At 38.7% G+C, this 26,340-nt stretch overlaps 1 protein-coding gene across 4 annotated transcripts in view; it reads left to right on the top strand.

The window, feature by feature from the left end:
• Nucleotides 1-26,340, top strand: part of mboat2b (membrane bound O-acyltransferase domain containing 2b) — a 37,998-nt gene extending 11,658 nt beyond the window's left edge. The window contains exons 2-14 of one of the 4 annotated variants that reach the window (XM_058379103.1): nucleotides 2,977-3,149; nucleotides 3,347-3,492; nucleotides 6,507-6,584; nucleotides 11,348-11,443; nucleotides 11,599-11,654; nucleotides 15,344-15,398; nucleotides 16,900-17,083; nucleotides 17,448-17,640; nucleotides 18,011-18,114; nucleotides 18,199-18,263; nucleotides 20,128-20,260; nucleotides 22,326-22,477; nucleotides 25,261-26,340. In XM_058379103.1, the coding sequence (XP_058235086.1) occupies nucleotides 6,553-6,584; nucleotides 11,348-11,443; nucleotides 11,599-11,654; nucleotides 15,344-15,398; nucleotides 16,900-17,083; nucleotides 17,448-17,640; nucleotides 18,011-18,114; nucleotides 18,199-18,263; nucleotides 20,128-20,260; nucleotides 22,326-22,477; nucleotides 25,261-25,408 (1,218 nt within the window). In that variant the 5' untranslated portion in view covers nucleotides 2,977-3,149; nucleotides 3,347-3,492; nucleotides 6,507-6,552 and the 3' untranslated portion in view covers nucleotides 25,409-26,340. The remainder of the gene's footprint in view (nucleotides 1-2,976; nucleotides 3,150-3,346; nucleotides 3,493-6,506; nucleotides 6,585-11,347; nucleotides 11,444-11,598; nucleotides 11,655-15,343; nucleotides 15,399-16,899; nucleotides 17,084-17,447; nucleotides 17,641-18,010; nucleotides 18,115-18,198; nucleotides 18,264-20,127; nucleotides 20,261-22,325; nucleotides 22,478-25,260) is intronic. The other 3 variants (XM_058379104.1, XM_058379102.1, XM_058379105.1) reach the window with 3 other exon arrangements.

Here is a 26,340-nt window from a genome sequence, read left to right as displayed (position 1 = left end):
CCACAATACCACAACCAGTAATCAGCACCCTGCTGTCTGGGTGGGAGGAATATCATACGCTCGCTCCCCTGTCAATCAGTGCAGCACTAGCATTGGTGGACGTTTATGAGCTTGTGTATGTGGAAGAGAGTAGATAGTTCTTTCCTCTGAGTGAGTTAGTCTTTCCTCTCATGCAGTCATACAGAGGTTTGAATTGATGTAGTAGGCTGGCTTTACATGTCTGTAGCAATCGTGTGATGGGGGAGAGTTCACTAGTCATTGGGAATTGTCAAATGGAAAATCAAATATAGTTTTAGTTCTATAGCACTTTTAACAATGGACATTGTCACAAAGCAGCTTTTAGAAATGCAGTGGAACCTCGGCATGCTAGTTTAATTCGTTATTGAGGCGAAAATTTATATTGGAAAATTAATTTTCCTGTAAGAAATAATGTAAATGCAGATAATCCGTTCTAGCCACCCAAACATATGACCATTATAACCAATACGAAGTGTATGTAAACTGTATGGCTGCTTACAAAGAACTGACCCAAGCCAAGCGTTCCATGTTAAGGATCCTCACAGGAAGTCATGCCACCAAGCTTGGGCTAAAAATAGAACAGATGCACGAAAATTCACATAGCTGTTGAACGCATGCCAAAGGCAACGCTGGTATCATGGGTTGAGTTTGTCGACATTTTGTCGACATCACATCAACGGCATTTTGACTGAAAAAAAATCGAGGTTCCACTGTATATACATTCAGGATAGAAATGATAAATCTTAAATTTATCCCTCGTGAGGTGAGTGTGGCAAGGAAAACCTTCCTGAGACTACATGAGGGAAAAACAGACACCCATCCTCATCTGGGTGACACTGGATAGTGTTTAAATACCCTTTTAGAGTATAACTATGTACTATATGGTCAAAAAGTGCTGTTGTGTTACCAGGAAATTCTTTCTAGTTTTAACATGAAGAATAACTGTAGACTTTGTTTGCTGCTATTTCATCCGAGCACCCAAGTGTATTATTGTGTAAACTGACAGTTGTGTATACAGTATATAGCCAGTCACTAGTTATTAGCTAACATTTTTTTCAAATGTTACATTAGCTTAAACAAGAGACATCAAGATATCTTTTCTATTTACTCTGTTGCTGGATGTTTGGAAAATTTGAGTTTGAAACGGATTGTGATACAAAACAATTATTACAATTTTCTATGTCGGATTATTATAAAACTGAATCTGCAACCTTACACAAATTTTACCGTAAAAAACGTACTATTTTTAATTCAATTTGGTAAAGATTAAAACAAATGTGGTCTCAAAAAATATTCTAAACAGAGAGAGACCAGTGCTTATGGAACAACACATGTAGATGAAAGGGTTAAAAGCTACTCAGGCAGCTAAATCTCTCCTTAAACAAAATAGTCAGACTCTCTCTCTTTGCTAGGCACCTTAGGGAGCTGCCAAGAATCTCCCATAATCCCCTTGGCCTGGTCTGTGGGCCCATATGGGCTCAGTGACAGATGTATTGGGTGTCGCAGAACAGGCGGTGGTTTTGTTGTGGGTTTGTGAAGTGCAGCTGTACAGGAGCAGATTGTAGACAAGCAGCTGAACAAATACTGGAGGTCTTCCTTCTATTCAAATGATTTTTTATGTCAACATGGCACTTTCTTTGCATGTTTTCACAATATGTTGGAAGAGTCTGTGAGAGATTTTATTTAAACCAGGTACATATATGAAATCTTGCTGCTCCTATTAGGTACTTTATCAATTTATACTAGTTTAATCAAAACCTGACTGCTGATTTAGATTCCATACAAACTAATCCTGCACCTCCATCTATAAAATATCCCATGTAATGTATAAAAATGTCCCAAGCTTTATATTGTTTTATTTCGCCTAATGAACCTGGTTTCAATTATATCATCATTTTATTTCCTTGACATTAGTGTTTGTTTATTTGGTGTTTGCCTGTTTAGGCTCAGGATGCTGCAGTGATCGTCACTGCATTGTAAAGTTGTTCAGTCAAATCTGATGTTGATCCTGCATTTACTTAAATAGTGGCATTGTGTTTATGGAGAAAAAAAAAAATAAAAGGATAGAAAGTAACTGTGCAGCATCATGATCTGGGCTGAAGAAAATGTCCTCTTGTGTCAAGCATCATGCTGCAAGACCAGGACTTAAGAACAGGACAAGAAGGGGCGGCATTGTGTTTATCTGGGCCACAGGGCATTCTGGGTACTGGAGTTGTAAAGGAATCCTTGTGCTGTTGGAAAGTGCTGAATCATTCCTCAAAAAATCGTCATTCCTTTTTCCACATTTTGGATATGGAAGTGCAGTTCTACTTCCTCTGAGACTATTATCCCATGCTACAAGCACGTAGCTCCGGAGTTGGCACTTGTTTTGTGGCAAAAAAAAGCAGATTTTAAAACAATAGGCCTCAGTATTACATAATCTGTTCTTTGCTTTATGCCTTGTTTAGACTTTGTTTCTCTGGAATGCAATAAATGCTGATAATGAAGGGTTGATGAAGCAGATTAAAAGCAATAAAATCATTCTCTGAAACATCTGTGAACCCTTGGGAAATACAAAAACCTCATCTCGAATATGAAGCACGGTGCAGGGAGCATCAGGTTAGCACGCTATTAAAGACAGTGACCCACAACTTAATTAACAGAATGCTTTAAAAAGCAAGGGAAGATAAGAGTGGCTAAGTACAGACCTTAACTGAGTTGAAATGCTGTGATGAGGAATTTTCACACACAAAATCACAGAAGTGTTGACCGACTAAAGCAATTCTGTAGCTTGGACCGATTTAAGATTTCTCCTCCTTGATGTACAAGTCAGGTCCATGTCAGGTTGTTGTTGCTGAAGAAAGTTCTACCTCTCTGAGAAGTGCCATACCTTTTCCATCCTGAACTCTAAATGATTATATCTGTATTATAAAAAATGACATTTTTATTGTTTGTATTATGATACGTTTCTGCGTACAGCGACTCGCAGTGGCAAAGTGACCGCAGGTCATTTATTTCCAGAGAGAGCTGTTGACTTCCAGTGACATGAGTGACACCGACCATTGATGTGGGCGAATCCGGTGATGCAAAACAGCTGAGAAAAGTTTAACTTTATACAAATATTCAAGCAACTTTCTGCACCGACTGGCAAAGTGAGTGAAGACAATAGAGCACATGTGATTGTCTTCAAATCAAATGAAAACACACTGCATCTGAAGCATATATTCATTGATGGGGGAACATAAATACTCTGAATCTGTTCATTCTGGGCATGATCTGTATGTAAGAAATCCTGAGACCCACATGTTGTCTTGTTGATGAAGTGATATAGAACTTTTCTCTGTTTCAGGTGAATTTTGTGGCTTGTCAGCTGTGTGCTCTTCTCTCTGCCTTTTGTTTCCGGCTCTATCTGCACCCCAGTAAGACGAGTCCGTTTGTGAGGCACGTGGTGGCCACGCTGCTCGGCTTCTACTTCGCCCTCTTCTGCTTCGGCTGGTGAGCCAGTGGGAATGTGGGAAGTTTTTCTTTTCTGTTTCTATTCTTTGCGAAAGCGATACAAATCAACATTTCATTTCAAACATATATATATCTGATGCAGTACATAGTGAAATTGAAGTTTCTCCCAAATAATGTTTAATAAAAACTAACTAATGTCTAATTATAACTAAATTATTGGGTATATAGTTGCTCTATGGTTCCTGGTACTTGGATCAAATCTCCAGCAAATACATTGGTTATTTAAATCATTATGCACTAGGTATGATTTATAAAGTATGCATGAGTTACTGAGATGTGAATTATAATTAAAGTAGTCCTGTGATTGACCAGCATCTCATCCAGGGTGTGTTCCTGCCTCATACCCAGTGTTCCCAGGATAAACTTCAGATCCACCAAGGTCCTGACCTGCGTAAAGCAGTTACTGAAGACAAATGAGTGAATTAGACCTTGTTGGATTCGTGTTTCGTGATTTGTGAAGCCCTCTGTTGCTTTCCTCTAATGAAATTATACAGAAGAGATACAAATATGAATTTGTTTTAATGGCACATAGCATGATTCATCACTGCCCTCCCCTTCACTTCTAGATTAATCTGTAGAGCTGTACATCACTTTTCCTGACGGCTGTGGGATGGCTGTGGTTTGAAGTTATGTGTTATTTACAGAGCAAAGAATAACTGTAGTGTTCAATAAATACGGCGTATCGAGGTTGGAGCATCAGTGAAGATATTTGTCTTGTTAATGCATTCGATTTAATAGCACAAACCAGTCAATGGCTAATGAAGGATGGGTGAATTCTCAGATGTATAGCAGGCTGTAACTGTTGGTGACATGCTTACAGGCTCTCATTAACTTGTCTTGCTGTTCTCAAGATGTTGATGTGTATGTGTATGTATATATATATATATATATATATATATATATATATATATATATAATATATACATATATACATATATATATATGTATGTATGTATGTATAAAGTATTCGCTCACCCATCCAAATAATCAGAATCAGGTGTGGAACTGTGATAGGATGGCACCTGTGCAACAAATCCAGTCGTGAAATTTCCTCGCTCCTAAATGTTCCACAGTCAACTGTCAGCTGTATTATAAGAACGTGGAAGTGTTTGGGAACGACAGCAACTCAGCCACGAAGTGGTAGGCCACGTAAACTGACGGAGCGGGGTCAGCGGATGCTGAGGCGCATAGTGCGAAGAGGTCGCCAACTTTCTGCAGAGTCAATCGCTACAGACCTCCAAACTTCATGTGGCCTTCAGATTAGCTCAAGAACAGTGCACAGAGAGCTTCATGGAATGGGTTAACTCCATGGCTGAGCAGCTGCATCCAAGCCATACATCACCAAGTGCAATGCAAAGCGTCGGATGCAGTGGTGTAAAGCACGCCGCCACTGGACTCTAGAGCAGTGGAGACGCGTTCTCTGGAGTGACGAATCGCGTTTCTCCATCTGATGGACGAGTCTGGGTTTGGCGGTTGCCAGGAGAACGGTACTTGTCTGACTGCATTGTGCCAAGTGTAAAGTTTGGTGGAGGGGGGATTATGGTGTGGGGTTGTTTTTCAGGAGCTGGGCTTGGCCCCTTAGTTCCAGTGAAAGGAACTCTGAATGCTTCAGCATACCAAGACATTTTGGACAATTCCATGCTCCCAACTTTGTGGGAACAGTTTGGAGCTGGCCCCTTCCTCTTCCAACATGACTGTGCACCAGGGCACAAAGCAAGGTCCATAAAGACATGGATGACAGAGTCTGGTGTGGATGAACTTGACTGGCCTGCACAGAGTCCTGACCTCAACCCGATAGAACACCTTTGGGATGAATTAGAGCGGAGACTGAGAGCCAGGCCTTCTCGTCCAACATCAGTGTGTGACCTCATAAATGTGCTTCTGGAAGAATGGTCAAAAATTCCCATAAACACACTCCTAAACCTTGTGGACAGCCTTCCCAGAAGAGTTGAAGCTGTTATAGCTGCAAAGGGTGGACCGACGTCATATTGAACCCTATGGATTAGGAATGGGATGTCACTTAAGTTCATATGCAAGTCAAGGCAGGTGAGCGAATACTTTTGGCAATATAGTGTGTATATATATACATATATATATATATATATATATATATATATATATATATATATATATATATATATATATATATATATATACATACATACATTGTATTTATCTTTGTTTGTGTCTTATCTTTGTGTGATCTTTCTGTGGTCTAACGTGTTTAATATGGAAGCCCATTTCTGCTAAAAGGAGAAAAATATCACATAAAATTGCCTTCCTGTGTTACAATTCTGAGCTCTGTTCATGTATTAAAAATATATTGTATCTTTTTTAATCTTACCTTGTGCATAGCTCAGTGCTGTTTAGTCGAATAACCAAATTAACCAGCTTTAATTAATATGCTAGTTCAATAGCTAACTCTAAGTCAAAATATTGAAGAAAAATAGTCAGAATTCGGGATTCAGTTGCTGCTGCCAAAAATATTGAAAAAAAATATAATATAATAGTTAACGGCTTTGTCGAAGGCTTCAAGACACACAGTATCTCCACCTTCTGATGTATAGCAGCACTTTATTTTCCGGTCCATATTGATTGACATGTTGAATATTGACAGAGATAAATGAAGCTGAAGTAATGAAGGACCTTGGCAAGGTCACTTTGCCTGGTTTCTTGTTTATTTGGAGATGGAAGGAGAGAGAGAGAGGGTTGGATGAATGGAGCTGAAGAAAAGGGAACAGATAAGATCCTGAACGGTTGACAATGTCTGTCTTGCACTGAAAACAGCACATTACAATCTACACGTGTTTATTTTTGAAAAAGCCATTGTTGAATTTTACCACAATATTAAAATTCAAGAGAGAAAGAGAGAGGCTGACTGCTATTAATGTGCCTGCTACAAGCAGCTGTTTTTGCACATCTGTGTTTATATTCATAAATCTGTTTGCGTGTGATCTATTTTAACATTTTATTTAATGTATTTTTTTTTACAGGTATGCTCTCCATTTCTTGGTGCAGAGTGGCATCACCTACGGCATCATGATCTTGGCAGGAGTCGAACACATGCACAAGTGAGTCAGTGAGTTTATCTGCATTTTGCAGAATCACAGCTGAGACACAGCAAAAACTCTAGCCTACGTTATTAGCTTCGCCTGAAGTCAGTCAAACAAAGACGTTTAAAAAGAAGCTTTTACATCTGGCAGATCTGAACACACATTCATGAATTGGGGCAAAATAACGTCTGTCTGGGGGTCGGGTGGTCTGTCAGTTATGTACAGATGGTGTGATACTGATTATTGCACTGATTTGGTTGACTTGCTTTAAGAGAGATCTGAGTTATGTAATGAGCGGGAACATGTCACATGCTAGTCTTGTTGTTAAATGCATCTTGCTATTAGAGGCCCTGTAACAGGTTTACTGTGAAAATGGAGTCCAAAAATGTTTTCAAATTACATAGTCATACAACCTGGTTTTTCTTGGTGAAGCAAAAGGCACATTATCACCAAAAATAGGCAGCCTAGAAAAAGGCAGAGCTCTTCTCCATTTAGCACAATTTTGTCATGTGATTTTCTGGGTTTAGGGGTTAGAAATTTCTGAAAATGTTGATAATTGTTTCACTTATACTAAAAATAGCATCTAAAAACATTTTTATAAGTGCATTATAGTATTTTAATGATTACTCAGTTAATAATAATATCTGTAAAAAAAAAAAAAAACTTTAATTTTTTACACAGTAAAAGACATTTTTAAAAATAATAGTGAAAAAAATGTCTGAAAACAAAACAGGCCAGCATGATATCAGCAAACAGCATGCACAGGCAGCATGTCTTCCCGTAAAGCTCTCAGCAGTGATGTTGATACAGGTGGCATTCTTTTCTTTTTTTTTTTTTTAATAATTTTTGAACAATTCTTAAAATAAAATATTTTCATAATATGAATGCGATTGATCAAATCATTTAAACTACAAATTAACTTCTAACGTTTATTTTGTACAACCACAATGCTCAAGAGATAATTTCTTTCTGGTTGCTGATCATCAGTCACTCACTTCCTGTTAAGTGATAATGAAATCAGTTTATCAGCCGACCACTTTCTGTTTTCCGCTGCTGCTCAAACCATGGCTGCTAAAACCATGCACTAAAGCTCAGTTTGAGGGAAATAATTATCTAAAAATAAATGTGCAGTGGTATACTATATGGCTAGTTTGTGGACATCTGATCCTCACACTCATATGAGTTTTTAACCAAACTGAGCTTTAGTGCATTGTTTTAGCAGCAGTGGAAGAACTGGAATGTCCTGCCTTGAACTTAACCCAACTGAACACCATTGGGATAAACTGGAACTACACCCCAGGCCTCCTCACCCAACATCAGTACAAAGAGCACATATCCTAGATAGTTAGATAGATAGATAGACAGACAGACATTTTTCACCCATTCTTATAGATATTCTTTATGTATGAGTTGTCTATAATTGTGAGACTTCTTTAGAATTTTGCTGAAAGCATAACTTGGGCAAACTTAAACTGAGGATTTAATGGCATGTTAGTTATGTCAGTGCGCATGTATATTTGCTCTGAAATGAGAGTTTTCTCTTTACTTAAAAGTGTTTGGAATGTTGGGAAGGAAGCATTGTGTAAATATGAGATATACACCGATCAGGCATAACATTATGAGCACTGACCGGTGAAGTGAATAACACTGATTATCTCCTCTTTATGGCACCTGTTAGTGGGTGGGATATATTAGGCAGCAAGTGAACATTTTGTCCTCAAAGTTGATGTGTTAGAAGCAGGAAAAATGGACAAGTATAAGGATTTGAGCAAGTTTGACAAGGGCCAAATTGTGATGGGTAGACGACTGGATCAGAGCATCTCCAAAACTGCAGCTCTTGTGGGGTGTTCCCGGTCTGCAGTGGTCAGTATCTATTAAAAGTATCCTTTAAGTTCTTTAAGTCCTGTAAGTATCCTTTAAGTCCTTTAAGTTGAGAGGTGAGGCCCATGGAGGCCACACCTTGCAACTTACAAGACTTAAAGGATCTGCTAACATGTTGGTGCCAGATACCACAGCACACCTTCAGGGATCTAGTCCATGCCTTGATGGGTCAGGGCTGTTTTGGTGGCAAAAGGGGTACCAACACAATATTAAGCTGGTGGTTATAACGTTATGCCTGATTGGTGGATATAAGATCTGTCTGTACATTATTTTCCATTGTGTGTGATATTTGAGTTAATATAAAGAAAACAGTTCACCTTTAATATAGCATGAATGACATTGTCAGAGTAATTTCTGATCCATTATTTTTAGTCGTAACAAACTAATTCGGCCAAATAATCACCACCTGAATTAAGCAGTGTTCATGCCACCATTTTAAATTAGGAAAGAGCAATATAGGCCATTAGCATGTTACTGTATTGAAGCTTTCTGTATGATGTTATTGAGGGACATAGTGTGTCAGTAATTTTTCTGCCACAGGAAATTCGTCAGGAGTTTGTGTTTCTTAGTTTCTTTGTAAAATAAACTACTTTTTTAATTGAAAGAAAAGAGTTTGGTGAAGGTTTGACTGTTTATAGCTGATAGCACTATATACTTAATTGCAGGAAGTAAGTTGTTTCACAGACGTCTTAGAGCATTTACTGTTTTTATTTATTTTTTAATCAGTAATAATTTATGTAATATTTAATAATAATATATAATATTTAATAATTATATATTCCAGCTAATTATTTTTAATTTCATGCTTTCTTAATGTTAATTAATGCAGTTAAATCACGTTATTTAAGGGAACCTTAATGTAATTGGGTACCATATGGTAAGACCATGTTGGTTCTGATATACTGACTGGTTCTGATATACTGACTGGATAAATAATTATATATACTGACTGGATTTTTGTTTTTTGTTTTTGACATTATGTTAAAAAAAGCAACACTTACACTTGTAAGCATATGTTGTTATTTGGCGCTACGGGTAATCAATATTCAAAAGAGGTGAGGCGTCCAAGGTCATGAACTTTTTCACACACTGGAACTATTGAATGGAAAATGCTGACCACACACACACATACTCACACACACCTACTTTCTTTCATACCTACCTACCCATTATGCTTGCTGTTCTCAGCTGCAGTCCCATGGGACCTGTGCTGCATGCGTCACCAGCAGTGTTTTACCTTCCATGCGAACAAAAAATAAGCTATGAGGAAATAAGAGTCAGTTTCTCTATAAAAGGCCATGTTTTACCTCTAACTGAGTCATTGTATACGTATTGTACGCATACCAAAATCAGCTACTTTCTGTGTAGAGATGAACAGTAACACTGAAGAATTGCTGCTTCACAAAACTTTACAATATTTGCAGTATTGTGTAAGAGGTACTGAGGAAGCACCGTGCTTGGGGTTTAGGGGCTGATGCTCAGCTGAGGTAATTCTATACTGAGCCTGAAACGGCGCAGAATGTATTATAGTGTGTTGTGTACAGGAAGGTCTGAGGAGGTTTTACCAAGCAGCTCAACATTCTGAAGGAACACTGGTGAATCTTTGCAACCCCACAGTGTCAGTCTGCACACTTTCAAAAATAGGCAACCTGCAGCCACACACTCATCCCACTGAGCCTCGGTGATAATGAAACACCTATACACAAATAACAGCAAGCTCTGTGGCTGGGTTCGAGGATGGGTTTTAAATTTTAAAGGTGTGAAAAGGAGAGATTATGCAATTTCTCTTTATTGAAAACAATGAGCTGTCACCATACACACACATGCACGCACACACACACACACGCACACACACACACACACACACGCACACACACTACATGCACATTGCTAACTGTATTACTTCAGGGGCCAGCATTCCTTGCTAAGCTATTAGGTGATTTTATATTATTTTACACACTGCATTAATCCATGATTAAATTCTTCATCCATTTTCATAACAATGTTAAACTGCCTGTAAAAGTGGAACAGCACTGATATAGAGGCAGACATGTGTAAAACATTGCAGAGTACTGCAAAACACTGCCAGGAAAAGCAGTACTACTTGCTATAAATGTACTATGACTATTAATATCACATAAGACTTTTAATGATTCGCCTTTGCTTCATATTAGCGTATTTAATGGTTTACAAAAGGTTGGACTGTGGCATGTTTGTTATTATGTGTGTGATTAATATAGGGCAGAGGGTCTTGCTCAAGGGCCCTGCAGTGACACCTTTTGATCAGAGCTTTATTCAGCCACTGTACAAATATCTTGTTCTGTATAAAGTACTGGACACCTTGTTGTGGAAGTTGTTGGAGTTCATTAATACCTGTTCACAATATGTAACTACATACCAGAGGAGGCATGATTTTGTCCACCACCCAAAAGCAGTAATAAGAGGCATGTGGCCGGGTTTCCTAGGTGTGCAGTTTTCATGCAGAATTAGACTAGATTTCTCCATCCATTCTTATAGATTTTCTTTATTTAAGCGATCTGTGTAATAATGTGAGACTGGTTTAGAATTAAGTGAAAATGCTGCCTAGGCAAACTTTATGGTTTAATACTGTTCTAACCTATCACAGCACACAGCATTGTGTGGCACAAACATGGACATCACTAATGAACTTGAAAACCACAGAACTTTTACACCAAATCAACACTAACTTGATGTTTTCACATCCGCATCTTTGTATTAGGGTTAAACCAGTTGAGGATTTAATGGCATATCAGCTGTATTAATGTCCTTGTTTACTTGTTTTAGCATGAGAGTGCTAAATCTAGTAAATATTTATAGCAGGTGCTTGCAGGCTCTGAGTAAATTCGAGCATTAATGTCAGATGCATTGCTTTGTTTCAGGTACTGTTTGGTGTTTGCCTTGGCATACCTTAGCTTCTGTCAAATCACAAGAGTGTATGTCTTCGACTATGGCATGTACTCAGCTGACTTCACAGGGTAAGGATTGTGTGTTTGAGAATATATACAGAGGTTGTTGCTTCCTTTATAAGACAAGGTGTTATTTTATGTTTTGTTTTATATTTGTTCCACAAATCCCTATTATCTGTTTTTTTTCCCTTCATCCTTTCTTCCTGTTCTTGCTATGTTTCCAGGCCTATGATGGTCATCACACAGAAGATCACCAGTATGGCCTTTGAGATTCATGACGGTGAGCTTCATATCAGTTCAAATGTCAAAAAAAAAACCCTGTATGTATTCATCAATACCCATACCTCTTGTATTTAAGTTTATATTCCTTTCAGATTCATTTTTTATATTTATTTCATTCACTTATTCACAATGCATTGCTCATATATTCTCATTCTTTCTCTTCACTTGCATGGACATTCACATCAGCACACACAGCAAATAAAAATGTAGGTGCTGTGCTTTATTTGAAAAATGCAGGTGTTCACCGAGCGTCCGCTGCCAAAAGCCTGGTGAAGCTAATTAAAGCACAGGGAGATGAATGATGGAGGAGGGCTGAAATTACCGCAGCAGGACTCTTCTTCTCTCGTACAGAATGAGCAATGACCTGCGTCACGTCGGTCCCATACTATACATCTTTATCTGACTTGTGTTAATAATTTACACTGACTTCCATCCTTTACATTCCTCTCTGCCTCTGGTAGACTAGCTCTGGTGCGCAACTTAAAGGATTAGTTTGGATTTTTAGAGACCTCTCCTGAATGAGAGGGGATTTTAATTTAAAAGTGTTTAAAATTGTCAGTATTTAGCAGACACTTTTATATAAAGCGACTTAAAAGGGCAATTTGACTCCATGAAAAATGTCCTCATGCTAGTACAAATAGGTCAGGGGTTGAGAGCGCCATCAAGCTAAATCCCAGTTAGAGAGGATTCACCAGCAGCAGTTTTTTTTAGACTGTATGGTTACTGAGTTGGTTTTTAAGGAAGAGAGGCAGTTTCTGTTCTGACTTCAGGGGTAGATAACTTCCAGGTTTCAGGCTAGAATATATTCAGGCATATATTTTATAGTCAACTTTACACATCTGCTCCGGCTTTGGAATAGTTTGTGTGGGTGTGGTAGCTTAGTGATGTTGGACTACTGATCAGAAGGTTGTGAGTTTGAATCCCAAGCTGCCACTGCTGGGGCCCTGAGCAAGGCTTAATTGTTCAGTGGTATAAAGTGAGATAGAAATGTAAGCCGCTCTGGATAAGGGTGTCTGCCAAAAATTTAATGCAGTGTAATTTTTTTTTAAGTGCAAGGCTTGGGTTAAAATGGTGACTCTACATCAAGTGATGCAAGTGATGTGGATGATGCTGATAATTAGAGTGATGGCTTTAATCATTTCCTACTAAAAAAAAGTCTCTCAATTTTGTCAGCAGATTTATTTTTTTCATAAGTACGTTAGTTGTAAATGTCGAGGTTGGTGGGGAGTCTTTCAGTGGAACAGGAGGAGATCTTTAAATGCAGTTTACACTGGGATTTCTCTTTTCACCAGAAAAAGATGATGATGTTTCAATTAAGTAAAGTGTATAGTTTCCAGAATTATGTAAGTACTTGTAAGTGCCAAAAATCGGACTGTGTGAATGGTTATTCTAGGCTGCCTAGAAACTTGCAGCTTCTTTCAAAGTGCTTCTAACTGAGGAATTTTAAGTTACTTCCCATTACCAGTTCCCCTCTGTCTTTAAACTTGAGCCAGACATTAACTGTAATGTGAGCTGATTAGGTGGCTAATCTGATCAACAACATAATGGCAGCAATAACACAAGGATTTTGTCCGAACCACTTCCTCTGGGTCGTCTCCCTTCTTCGTGCAGTCTGTCGATGTTCACCTGACGCTACGCCATAAACTAGGAGGGAGTGAATTTACAGCTTCCTGCCTCCATCGCTAATTAGTTTCATTTGTCACACTTTGTGCTGGGAGTTTGAAGAAAAGTCTAGTCCTACTGCCTGTTTCATTGCACTCCAGTCTCACTGAAGATAGAAAGAGACTTCCTATAAACGGAAAACGAGATACCACAATACCAGGCTTTAGGTTTACAAGGGTTTCATATAATTTATGACTTCTTATTTTTTATTGATGGGCAGTTACCCATTTTTTCTTAAATTCTCATTAACTCTTTCTCCGTATTAAAACTGTGTTACTTATGACTCAAGCTGAATTTTGTTGTTTCTACTGCTGAGTATACATCCCATTCCAGATTTAATCCCTGTTTGCTGTTAGTATAACCTCCACAATTCTGTGAAGGCTTTCTGCTTGAAAGATTATGTGTATCATTAATCAAATACATTGTGACTACTTCTCAGGTACAATCAGCTGTGTCTGTGGGGGTTTCATCAAGATGGCCCATGCAGGAGATAGGTGTGGGCCAGGTGATGGCCTATACAGGAGAGGGGTGTGGGCCAGACAACACACACAAAGGACAGTCAGTTTTGTTTATTGAGGACCCTCCACAGGAGGTCTAAAGATATGTATAAAGATGTATAAAGATCTATCTCACAGACAGATCTTTGGGTTAAGATATTTCGAAGACGGACAAGCTAACATCACTGTTGAAGACCTGCTACACTGCTACCTTTACTAAAATCTTCTCCCCACAAGAACTGTGGTCAAGCTTACTTATTTTATGTCTTAGAGAAATCTAATACGTTGACGAGCCACCCAAACCACTGCTCAGCCACTAGATTTTTGGAGCTAGATTTTGTGTTCATTTAGCCACAAGAGTGTTAGTGAGGTCAGGCACTGACGTTGGGTGAGAAAGCCTGGTATGTGGTCAGTGTTCAGGTTTGTACCAGTGCTGTTTAGTGTGGTTGAAGTCAGGGCTTTGTGCAGGATAATCCAGTTCTTCCACACCTTTGGCAACTTCTTCATGGAGCTAGCTTGGTGCACAGGGGTATTGTTATGCTGGAGCAGGTTAAGTTCCAGTGAAGAGAAATTGTGTAATACAAATTACATTCTTTACAACGGTGTGCTTCAATTTTTGTTGCAAAAGATTGGACCACATGTGAGTGTTTTGTGTCCACATACTTTTGGCCATGTAATGGATGTGCTCAGTTAATTTATGTGCATCATTTTGACTGGTGAAGTTTGCACTAATGTGGTTTATTGGCTGGCACATTTGCCTCACACCTCTGGGCTTGGGGGTTTGCTTCCTGTGGCGTTAACATGATTCTCCCTGTGCTTCAGGGTTTACTTCTGGTACTCAGATTTCCTCCCCCAGTCCAAAGACATGTGTTATAGATTGATTGGTATCTTTGAATTGTTCAGAATTTGTGATTGTGCACTGGTTTTGCAATGGGTTGTACCCTTGGGTACCCTGGGATAAGCTTCAAGTTCCTAGTGACTCTGTGGTATGGATGGATGGATGGATGGGTTAAGTGGCATGATTAACTCTTGTGTGTCTCTGTTTAAACTTTACACCGTGAGGCAAGAAAACACACATTTCAATGAGACGTCTGTTTTTTCGGCGCTTATTATTAGTTATCTCCTAGCGTCTTCCAACATTCAAAAGGAAGAAAAACCCTCACAGTTATTTGTTCTGGGTTGGAATGTGTTACTGCGATGTGCTGTCATGTACTGATGGAAAAGAGCTGTTAGTGATGAGAAATGGGCGTGATAATTCTGGGTTCTTTTATTAAGCTCATTTATCTTTCACTCAGCCCATAGTTGACAGAGTACATAATGTTACCACGTGCGCTTGTTGAACTTGGCTTTCAACAAAGGTTTAATTCATTCAATAAAACAAATTCTGAAGTACAACCTACTATTTCCAGCAGAGAACATGGAAAGAACCCAGTTAGCCTTTCAATGTTGACTGACTACGCAGTTGGTTTACAGCAACCACAAAGATTTACTGATTATATGTGTGGTCTTTCTTTTTGTTTGTTGACAGGAATGGCACGGAAAGAAGAACAGCTTAATCAGAGTCAGAAGCTGCTGGCCATCAGGTGTGTACAATTATGAGCAAAGGAGCAACAGTGCCCAGTTTTTTTAACCCTCCTGTTATCCTCAAACATGTTTTGCCCTTGGGGTCAATTTCAGGTAATGTCAGGTAATTTATATTTCTTTGTTGATTACCTAAAATAAAACATAACCCCAACCCACCCCATTCTCCTAAACACCCAGAATTTCTATTGCGTTACTGTAGAAAAATGTACAAATCACTATAAAATCTCACTGATTGACCTCAAATTGGACAGAAAGATCTTTTTTTGTTTATTTTTAATGGATTCATTTTATTTCTAAATACAGATTTTTGTTATTTATAACATTTGGAAAGTAGTACAATTTCTGTTATCGAGGATAGTAACGTCTTTTCCTCGGGGTCTCTGAGAAATGATGTTTTCCCCTCCGACATGTCATATGAACTCTCGTTGGTTAGGGCCCTAAAGCAGAGGGATGTTTTTGAAGATCTGAAATTTGACCATTATGGTGACCTCAGTATTATCCAGAACAACCAAACAGAATGTATTTTTTATGTGTTTTATACAGCTAAAACAGCCAAGGAACCCTAATGCCACAAAATGTGTACAGGGCACTGAAAACATATTATGATCATTTTATGTTTACCCGGTTGTCCCCATTAAATTAGGAAAAGTCATTAAATTTGAAGCAAAAAAATATATACAATATATTTTACAAATATTTTAAAATATAAACATATATTTATAGACATTAAACATTGAATGGGGTCAAACTAAGCCTAAGGATAATAGGAGGGTAATGGAACATAGAAACAATTTTTTGTTTTGCTGCTGTTTATCTCTTGTAGTATTCATGAGTTATATGTGGCCACGCTGCAAGGTACTCGGCTTGTCTTAAACGGCTCTCGACCTCCTGTGGTAGCATGCCGACTCTCTTGTGAAAACACAATCCTGACATCATGCATGAATAACCGCTGTGTTGTCTGCCATGTTTGTTTTGATTTGCTTGTGAGCAAGAAATCCTGTGAAGTTCCTCATTCTGAGAATCAGTACAATTGAGTGTTGAAGGTATTCTCAACTGAAGGATGATCCGGGACCAAAGAAAAAAAAACCGAGACCTGTCATTTTGTCTGCATATCTGACATTTTCAACATGGGTTAGGACTGTATAAATCTTGCAGTGTGGCCCAGACATTTATTAGAGTTATACAGCTACACACTTGTGTAGACAAATGTTCAGCATCTTTGGTGATTCTTTCTCTAGCTTTCACCTGGTTTAGCTAGAGCTCAAACCAAGCAGGGCCCAAACTGGTTATAGTCATTCAAAGTTGTTATAATCATACTCTAATGGCTTTAAGTTGGCTTGTTTACCACAGGAGTATCAATATTTTGGACATTGTACTTTGGATTTTGTTCAGCCTGTGTTTTTGATCACCATATGACCTTCTTTCAGTTCCTACAGATGACTATAGCTCATGTTTTTGGTGCGATGAAGTTACAGAAATCTTTTTTTTTTTTTTTTTCAGGCGGATGCCCAGCCTTCTTGAATACTTCAGCTATAACTGCAACTTCATGGGCATCCTAGCAGGTCCTACCTGTTCCTACAACGACTACATCGCCTTCATCGAGGGCAAGCCCTGTCGTCACAGAGAGCAGGAGAGCAACAGTAGACTGCAGGGGAAGACTAGGCTAAATGACCCTTCACCTAATGTAAGGCCTGAACTCATGCAGTACTGACAGTGTTGCTAATTGATTACAGTGTATTAATATTGACTATTTAGGACCATATTTTGCAGAATAGAGAAGTATTTCGTCGCTGTTGATTTATATGTATGAGCCTGATTACCTACAGGATGCAATTTTGTAAAAGATCCTGTTGAAAATGTCCTGTGTGTTGTTTTTAGAAAAGGAACACTTTCATAGAAATATAATTTGGAAAATATGTAGGCATCATGAGATTTTTTTATCTTTATAACGAGCAAAAGAAAAGAGAGGCTGCTGAGCTGCTGTGTAGATCCTACAGTTGTTATATTGTAAGCGATAACCATTTCTTTGTTTCTTGTATTATTTACAGATGGAGGTCATTCGTAAGCTTGCCACCTGCTTCATCTCTCTGCTAGTTTTCCTCTCCGTCTGTAAAGTTTGTCCTGTGGAACGAAACATTGATGATGACTTCATTGCCAATACGCCCTTTTACGCCCAGGTGGTCTACCTGTATCTATCCATGCTGACCACTCGGCCCAAATACTACTTTGTTTGGACTCTAGGTGCGTGTTGCTGGCTGTCACTCTGTCTCAGCTTTCATATTTGCAGCATTTCTATATTCATTGGTATTTCATCATCTTCCCACCTCCTGTGAGTGCAGTATGTTATATAATCATATAAAACAATCTCAAATAGTCTCAATATCCATTTCCTGACATTGCTATGTGCCACATGCTAAGCTGACATGTGGAAATGTGTAGGCCTTGAGTCTGAAATTACAGGCTAGAGAAGTCTGACAGTGTCAGGACCGTGTAATCGTTCCATATGTCACTGTATCAGTTTATGAGCATGATAGTCTAAACACAGAAGCTGCATATATGATGATCTGAATAGCCTTAACTACTCATCATATCCTGTGTCTTACCTGAACAGCTGATGCTATCAACAACGCAGCTGGCTTTGGCTTTAATGGCTACGACAGTGACGGAGTGCCGCGGTGGGATCTCATCTCCAACCTGAGGATAATGAACATAGAGGTCAGTCTGTTCCCATTACCTGTGATTCATTATGTAAATTAAAGATGAACGAAAAGTTCCAGTTTTTGTATGTTCTTGTTTCAGTTTGCAACCAGTTTTAAGGTGTTCCTGGATAACTGGAATATTCAGACCGCCCACTGGCTGAAAAGGTGAGAGTGGCTGTTTATTATGAGCTCACTTCACACACGTTTCAGTAATTACACCTGTATGTGTGGTCGTGTGGGAAACCCATCAGATGCTGGCTGAATTCTGTCTCAAAGAGGAATAAAAATGATTATGAACAGTTTTCTGTCCATAAATATATTCTGATATCTCTCCTTTAGAAAACCATAAATGTATTTCACTAGCCCAACATGGTCATGTTTTTATTTAGACTACTTTCTAACCTTGTCTTATTATCTTCCTGCAAGCAGGCGGGTGGCATAAACAATCAGGCTGCCTAAAGATATCTAAAATCTTGCTAGCCAAGTGTGATTTTTCTCACACAGAGAAAGTCAGACTTTGATTGAAGTTGTTGGATGTGCCATAGTGAAATGGACCTAAGCAGAATCAATTCAGTTTGAAGTCTGATAGCAGCTGACAAAATGTGATGCTTATGCACCGCAGTTGGAATTGAATTGCTAAATGCCGTTTTGTCATTTTTGACATTTGGAGGTAGTCAGGATTGAAAAAGCTACAGCTTTACTCTTAATTGAGATTCATACAAAAGAGAAAGATACACTATATTGCCAATTTTTTTGACCATTCCTCTAAAAGTGCTTTTGTGAGGTCAGGCCCTGATGTTGGACGAGAAGGCCTGGCTCGCAGTCTCCGCTCTAATTCATCCCAAAGGTGTTCTATCAGGTTGAGGTCAGGACTCTGTGCAGGCCAGTCAAGTTCCTCCACACCAAACTCACTCATCCATGTCTTTATGGACCTTGCTTTGTGCACTGGTGTGCAGTCATGTTGGAACAGGAAGGGGTCATCCCCAAACTGTTCCCACAAAGTTGGGAGCATAAAATTTCTCCAAATTTTCTTGGTATGCTGAAGCATTAAGAGTTCCTTTCACTGGAACTAAGGGGCCGAGCCCAACGCCTGAATTCAGTGATATGGAGGGGTGTCCCAAAACTTTTGGCAATATATTGTAGTTCAATACAGGAAAACATGCAGGTTTCAGTGATCTGGGAGCTTTGGTGAAAATCTGTTTTGCATTTATTTCTAATCAAATACATTGAATTCTAATTAAAGACTCATGGAAAATCTTTTGAACAGGATTTAACATTGTTAGCATCATAAATCTGGTTTAAGTTAAACATTGACCTAAATATAAGGCAGAATTGTGATGATAAACCTTTAGACCTTTATAAAATGCTTCCTGTTTATTTCTAATTTTAAATAAAAAAGAGGGTCCCAGGCTTTTGAACCCCAGTGTGGGTACTCAAAAAAAGAAGTCATAATTTTTGTGACTTTTATTTTTGATAATATGTCACTCACATCATGTGATAGAAGACTTGAATGAAACGACCTGAATGTAAAGATTCCTCTGTTTAGGAGTGTGCCATCTACTGGTGGAATAGGGTAGTACTATTGCAGCATGACTTGTAATATTAAGTGGTACAGTGTTCTTGGGAGGGTACATGTCAATAACAGCGTGCAATAATCAGAACTAATTATTATTGGGGATGCAAAAATATTGTCACTAACTTTACAAGCAGGAGAAGGATGTACAGGTAGCTAGTGTCTTTTGCAGGATTTATGTACTGAATATTTTCTTCTTGTAGGAGAACATTTTGGTTTATTTCAATCACAGTGGTGACTAATAAGACAAGGATTAATAATAATAATAATAACAAAAATAATAATGTTGTTGTTGTTGTTGTTGTTGTTATTATTGTTGTTGTGTTGTTGTTTTTGTTATTATTATTATTATTATAGTCTGTGGTAAATAGTAATTACTTCCATATGAATATTTTCAGAAGGATGTCTGTTTATATGTACGTGTACAGTGTCTAGCTTGTTGTATTTCCTGTGCAGGGTGTGCTACGAGCGCTGTCCTTACAACCCGACAGCTGCCACCTTCCTGCTCTCAGCAATGTGGCATGGAGCCTACCCAGGCTACTACCTCACGTTTCTCACTGGCATCGTCGTCACGCTGGCAGCCAGGGCGGTGAGGAGCCTCTTCACATCACACCACACAGCAATAATGCTCTAAGAGTTTATACTAATCTACTGATCTGAATCAGTACCCTGAAATGCTAGAACGGAATCAGAAAAGAAAAAAATTCCTGTCAGATTCACTGATATGTTTTATAACATGAGACAGGATTTGTGTAAACACACATGTATTTGAACTCCCTCGTGAATTTTTGGCAACAGATTCTTAAGAGAGTCACTGCTAGGAGGAGTCTATGTCTGTATCACATCTGTACCGGGTGTTTGACTGAGCTTCAGTTGTTTTCCTGGAGGATCATTTGGATCATGCGGTTCTGTAACTAATTCATATGTAGTAAGATAAGACTAAATACAGAATAAAACATAAACAAATACAATAATACGGAAACAATATATAACAGTAAAGTGGCAAGTAATATGAATATTAATAGCTTTAACAATCTACCATCAGTTGGTGTGTGTGTGTGTGTGCATGTGAATCCCTGTGCATCTTTGCGTGTGTGTGTGTTGATTTTCTTTTTAGGCAGCAGGCAAATATCCCTACAAGGTCAAACTGTAAGATGTTCCTTTCCTTATGAGGACATTGTATTTTATTTCAGTATTTCTTTCTTTGTTTACATACTTACTTATTTATTTACAAAAGATCTATAGCATGGCATTAATTAGCTGCATTAATAATTATGTTAATGAAAAGTCCTCATGAGGATGGCAAGACAAGTGTGTGTGCGCGCACACATTTGTTCTTGTTATAGTATAGTGTATAATTAGGAGGTCACTGATGGTGTCCAGATGCACTGTTTTTTATAAGACAAATTGTTTTCCCACTTATATAAATGATGACATTTTTCCAGTGAGTAAGACTAATAGACATATTTGATTTTTATTTCCTCCATAGCAATGTTTAGTGCTATAAAAAGTAAAAGAATTGAGATTTGGTGCGTCTTTACTTATGTATTAATGATATGTTAAATGCCTGAAGTCTGAAAAGCAGAGCTTTGCCATCTGGAGCCAAACCTTTTTAAACTTTATGCTAATTGAATAACAGGCTACAGTCCATTGCTCTTCCTCTACATGGAGGAGATCGGACTTCAGCGGGTTATTGAAGACGCAGCACAGGAAGGAGATTGATCCACTTAAGTAGTCGGTTACTGTGGAGCCTGTCAGGCAGTTAACAATTAAGTAAGATGGATGGAAGGCTCGGTAGAGCTGTTGTCTATCTTGACTTAAAACTCACTGTGGCCAGGTTTGAAGATACGATTTTTGAGGCATTTGATACATTTAAGGAGAACTGCTATTTTAAAAGATGAGTTTTTGAGTATTATTTAGTAGTATATAGTTGCTGTTTTCGGTTTAGCCCAACAGGAATACCTCCTTTTGCACCTGATGCTATAATGAATTTCAGATTATACCTTGATAAATTTGAATGGGGGCACTGGTGGCTCAGTGATTGGTTTCTCACCTACAGTACCATGTGGAAGGCCCGGGTTCGATTCCCAGCCACAGCCCAAACCCCAGCCACTGGATGCAGTGCCGGTCCCAAGCCCGGATAAAAAAAAAAATGGGAGGGTTGCGTCAGGAAGGGCATCCGACCTAAAACCTGCGCCAAAGTTGTTGTGTGGCCCAGTTGGTCCACTGTGGCGACCCCTCACACACGTAGGGAGCAGCTGAAAGAACAACAACTTGAATAGTAGCTTTGACTGAAATGCCCCTCCCTGAAAAGAAATAAAGTCAAAGTCATAAAATGTAAACTGATTGCATATTACACGATCGTTGTTTTCTTTGAGCAAACTTGTATCATTGTAATGTATCTAAAAATTTACTGAAATGTTACAAACTTCAACTTTAATGTAGAATTTTTTTTACAAGCTCTGGTGATTTGATTTTTATATTTCCACCATGCAACACTGTTATTAATGAGCTTCATAATCAGAAAACAGTCATACATTTCTGTAAAACTGCTTTGTGACAACGTCCACTGTTAAAAGTGGCACAGAAATAGAATCCTTCCTATGTTTTTAAATTACATTCTCTGTTTATGCTTTCCATCCTTCCCTTTTTAGGTGAGGCACAACGTGAGGCCGTACTTTTTGGGTTCGCCAACACACAAGCAGGTGTACGATGTCATCACGTGGGCGAGCACACAGATAGCCATTTGTTATACTGTGGTTCCCTTTGTGCTGCTGTCTGTGGGTCCTTCACTCAAATTCTACAGGTACGACGTTACACTGATACTAAACATATTGCTACTGTTATTTTACTTGTAGCATTCCACTTTAATGTAAATGTGTTACTTTACCCAAATACTAACTTAATACACCGACCAGGCATAACATTATGACCATCTGCCCGATATTGTGTTGGTCCCCCTTTTGCTGCGAAAACAGTCCTGACCTATCATGCGCTGTGTATTCTGACACCTTTCTATCAGAACCAGCATTAACGTCTTCAGCAATTTGAGCAAGAGTAGCTCGTCTGTTGGATCGGATCACACGGGCCAGTCTTCTCTCACCACGTGCATCAATGAGCCTTGGCCACCACTGACCCTGTCACTGGGTCATCACTGTTCCTTTCTTGGACCACTTTTGATAGATACTGACCACTGCAGACCAGGAACACCCCACAAGAGCTGCAGTTTTAGAGATGCTCTGATCCAGTCGTCTAGCCATCACAATTTGTCCCTTGTCAGACTCGCTCAAATCCTTACGCTTGCCCATTTTTCCTGCTTCCAACACATCAACTTTGAGGAGAAACTATTCACTTGCTGCCTAATATATCCCACCCACTAACAGATGCCATGATGAGGAGATCATGTCAGTGCTCATAATGTTATGCCTGATCAGCGTATAACATCATTTAACCTGTAGGAACTAAGAACAAACAGCTGTATTAAAAGCAGACTCATACTGACAGCTTTAGTCACACAGGTTTTTGTTTTAACTTGCTTTGCTTGCTTTATCTTAAATCCACACCAGCTGTGAGACACAACATAAAAGCTTACACCTGTTCATCCTGCTGTGTTTTAAAAGCATACATAAGTAAAGTGTATACTGAAAGAAATCCATTAAAATAGCAGCACACCATTTAGCAGCGTCGTTAGGATACCTAAGGCGTTTTCAGTCAATTTTGCACTTTACAGACTTGCTCAGTGAAACTCCATGAAAGATCCATTAGCTCTACATATGACATAAGCCTACATAAATATATATTTTTTAAGTGACAGAAATTAGGTTTCAAAAGAAATAAAAACATAGGTCAAACATAATTAACAGACTTTATTATAAAGTGATTCCTGAGATGTTTATAAAAGTTAGAAAACAGCTTTATTAATTATATTAATATTAAAACTCTTATTACTCTTAAACTCTTATTATTAAACTATAATATAGTTTATCTAGTTTCCGCACAGTTTTTTTTAGCATTTACAGAGCATTTAAAATACACACATTTATTTTACATTTAAAACAATTACACATGCACTTGTTTTCAATACTATCCATCAACATGTTCTCCATTCCGATTTTCCTATGAAGTCATGAAAAGATATAGAGCAGATTTTGTTTCTATCAGCCAGCTGGTTTTCTCTGCCACTAAAAATCATTCTTCACTCTATGTATGTGAAATGTAATTGTGTGTGATTATACTGCCTTGTGCTCATTCGGTTCTTGAAGGAGAGAAGAGGAGATTTGCTCTGATATTGCAACGTCACTCCTAAACCACAAACCCACCATTTCCATTCAATTTCAACTCCTTTTTCCACTTGTTATGTGGTGAAAAGTCACCTCTCTAATAAGACACTACAAACACTTGCTCAAATAAATATCTATTCCAACAAACTACTTATTCACAAGCCCGGTAAATGCTCTTGCTTTACCCAAGTTTACCACAGAGTGCTACAAAGGGTTATCCAGTTTTGCATGAATATACATAGAAGAATACATGAATTGTTTATTATTTACAGAACAAAGAGTTGAGTACATGATTGCTTTCAAACTTGATGAACTCCTTCTTGTGTATCATGTGAAATGGCTTATTATTCATCCTTATACTCTTCTTTCTACATCCCATAATAGTTCTTCTCGTCTCTTACCAATATGTCAGGAAAAAAGGGTTCAAGGGTTAACTAAGAGTCCTCTCTTGGTTGCATTTTGATGTGTGCTTTAGCAAACCTCTGGGCAGACTTCCACACACACATAACCTTGAAGATAGCACTTCACCTCAAGCAAGCATGCATCTAAATTTGAACAGATATAGTTCACATCATGTATAAGATATATAAGTTTTTAAAAATCTCCATACTTCTTGAAAATACATTGTGTTCTTGTATATGTCTTATAATCAAGCCTTAATTGTGTCAATTTTGCTATCTTTATTTTGTTATTAAGGTATTAAAATACCTGGCATAACATTATGAGCACCTGCCTAATATTATGTTGATCCCCCTTTTGCTGCCAAAACCGTCATGCACTGTGTATTCGGACACCTTTCCACCTTTCCATCACCATTAACTTCTTCAGCAGATTGAGCAACAGTAGCTTGTCTGTTGGATCGGATCACACGGGCCAGCCTTCGCTCCCCACGTGCATCAAAGTGCCTTGGCCGCCCATGACCCTGTGGCTGGTTCACCACTGTTCCTTCCACATTTGATAGATACTGACCACTGCAGACCGGGAACACCCCACAAGAGCTGCAGTTTTGGAGATGCTCTGATCCAGTCATCTAGCCATCACAATTTGGCCCTTGTCAAACTCCCACAAATCCTTACACTTGTCCATGTTTCCTGCTTCTAACACACCAACATTGAGGACAAAATGTTCACTTGCTTCCTAATATATCCCACTAACAGGTGCCATGATGAGGAGATAATCAGTGTTATTCACTTCACCTCTCAGTGGTCATAATGTTATGCCTGATCTGTGTATATATATCAGTATAAATATTTTTGTGATCGACAGTCTCTCTCTTACTCTCCCTTTTTCATGATTTCTTTGCCTTCAGGTCTTGGTACTTTTCTCTCCATATAGCCTGTGTGTTATTGGCTATCGCTCTGCCGGTAAAACCTCGGCATCTGCGGCTGAAGGAGCAGCGAAGTTCTATTTCCACCAGCACCATCTCTTCAGACAGCCAGAAACCCAAAACCACATGAGCCAAGAAGCCACACCCCACTTCAGCACACTCGATGGCCGACACTCCTACTGTAAAATCACGCGTCAGGAGAGTCAGCAAATGAAACTTATAAACCAACAAACATACAAACTAGCCCCTGTCTGGACTCATCCAGTGGGTTGTCAAAGTAATCTGGGCTCAAAACACTGGTACCAGAACTCATTGGCTGCAGGGGATGGGTTGGAAAGTGACCGTCAGTGTTAGGATGGGACACTAAGGAAACTCTGATGTATTGAATTCTGCATATTTTCCTTTTTCTCCCCATCACTACTGTAGGAGTTGATGTTGTGATGCAGGCTGCATCACTTTGCAGGAGACCGTGCCACTGTTACTAGAAGAAAGCAAATGAACACTCGGAGAGTTGTGTAACGGTAATAAAGCACCTCTTAAGGGCAAATAATTTGAAAGGGGAACAGCATAACCACTTCAGACAACAGGTTGCCAGTGCATCAATGTCAGTTTGCAAATAGTCATTATTTTCCAATTCATCTTTTACTCTCGTGAGCTAGGCTCCTCAGAAGACAAGCCTTCGTTCTTGTCAGGTACACAGTAAAAGCTGAATTAGAAATTTAACCCGATCATCTAATGAGGTTCTTCAGGCCATGGCATGTTATCTTTAGTTTAGTATGCCGTACAATCTTTTGATGCATGAGGTTGCATATCTTAACGATGTTCCTTGTTGCAAAACAAACAAACAAAAAAAAATCACTGCAGCCTCATTATTCTTCATGAAGCTTTAAGACATTTTCAACACATTCCATTTGAAATATGTGTGCTAGAAAGACCATTTTTAAAGAAGATTGTTAATATATCAGAGTTAGTCTGCAATGAAAACATAAGAAATGTTTGCCCAGTGATGCAAAGCCCAACTTTGTAAATGTGGTGATTAAATAAGAAACTTTTGTAACAATA

Source organism: Hemibagrus wyckioides, linkage group LG25, assembly GCF_019097595.1.
Source record: "Hemibagrus wyckioides isolate EC202008001 linkage group LG25, SWU_Hwy_1.0, whole genome shotgun sequence".
NCBI lineage: Eukaryota > Metazoa > Chordata > Actinopteri > Siluriformes > Bagridae > Hemibagrus > Hemibagrus wyckioides.
This window is presented reverse-complemented; position numbering and strand designations above follow the sequence as displayed.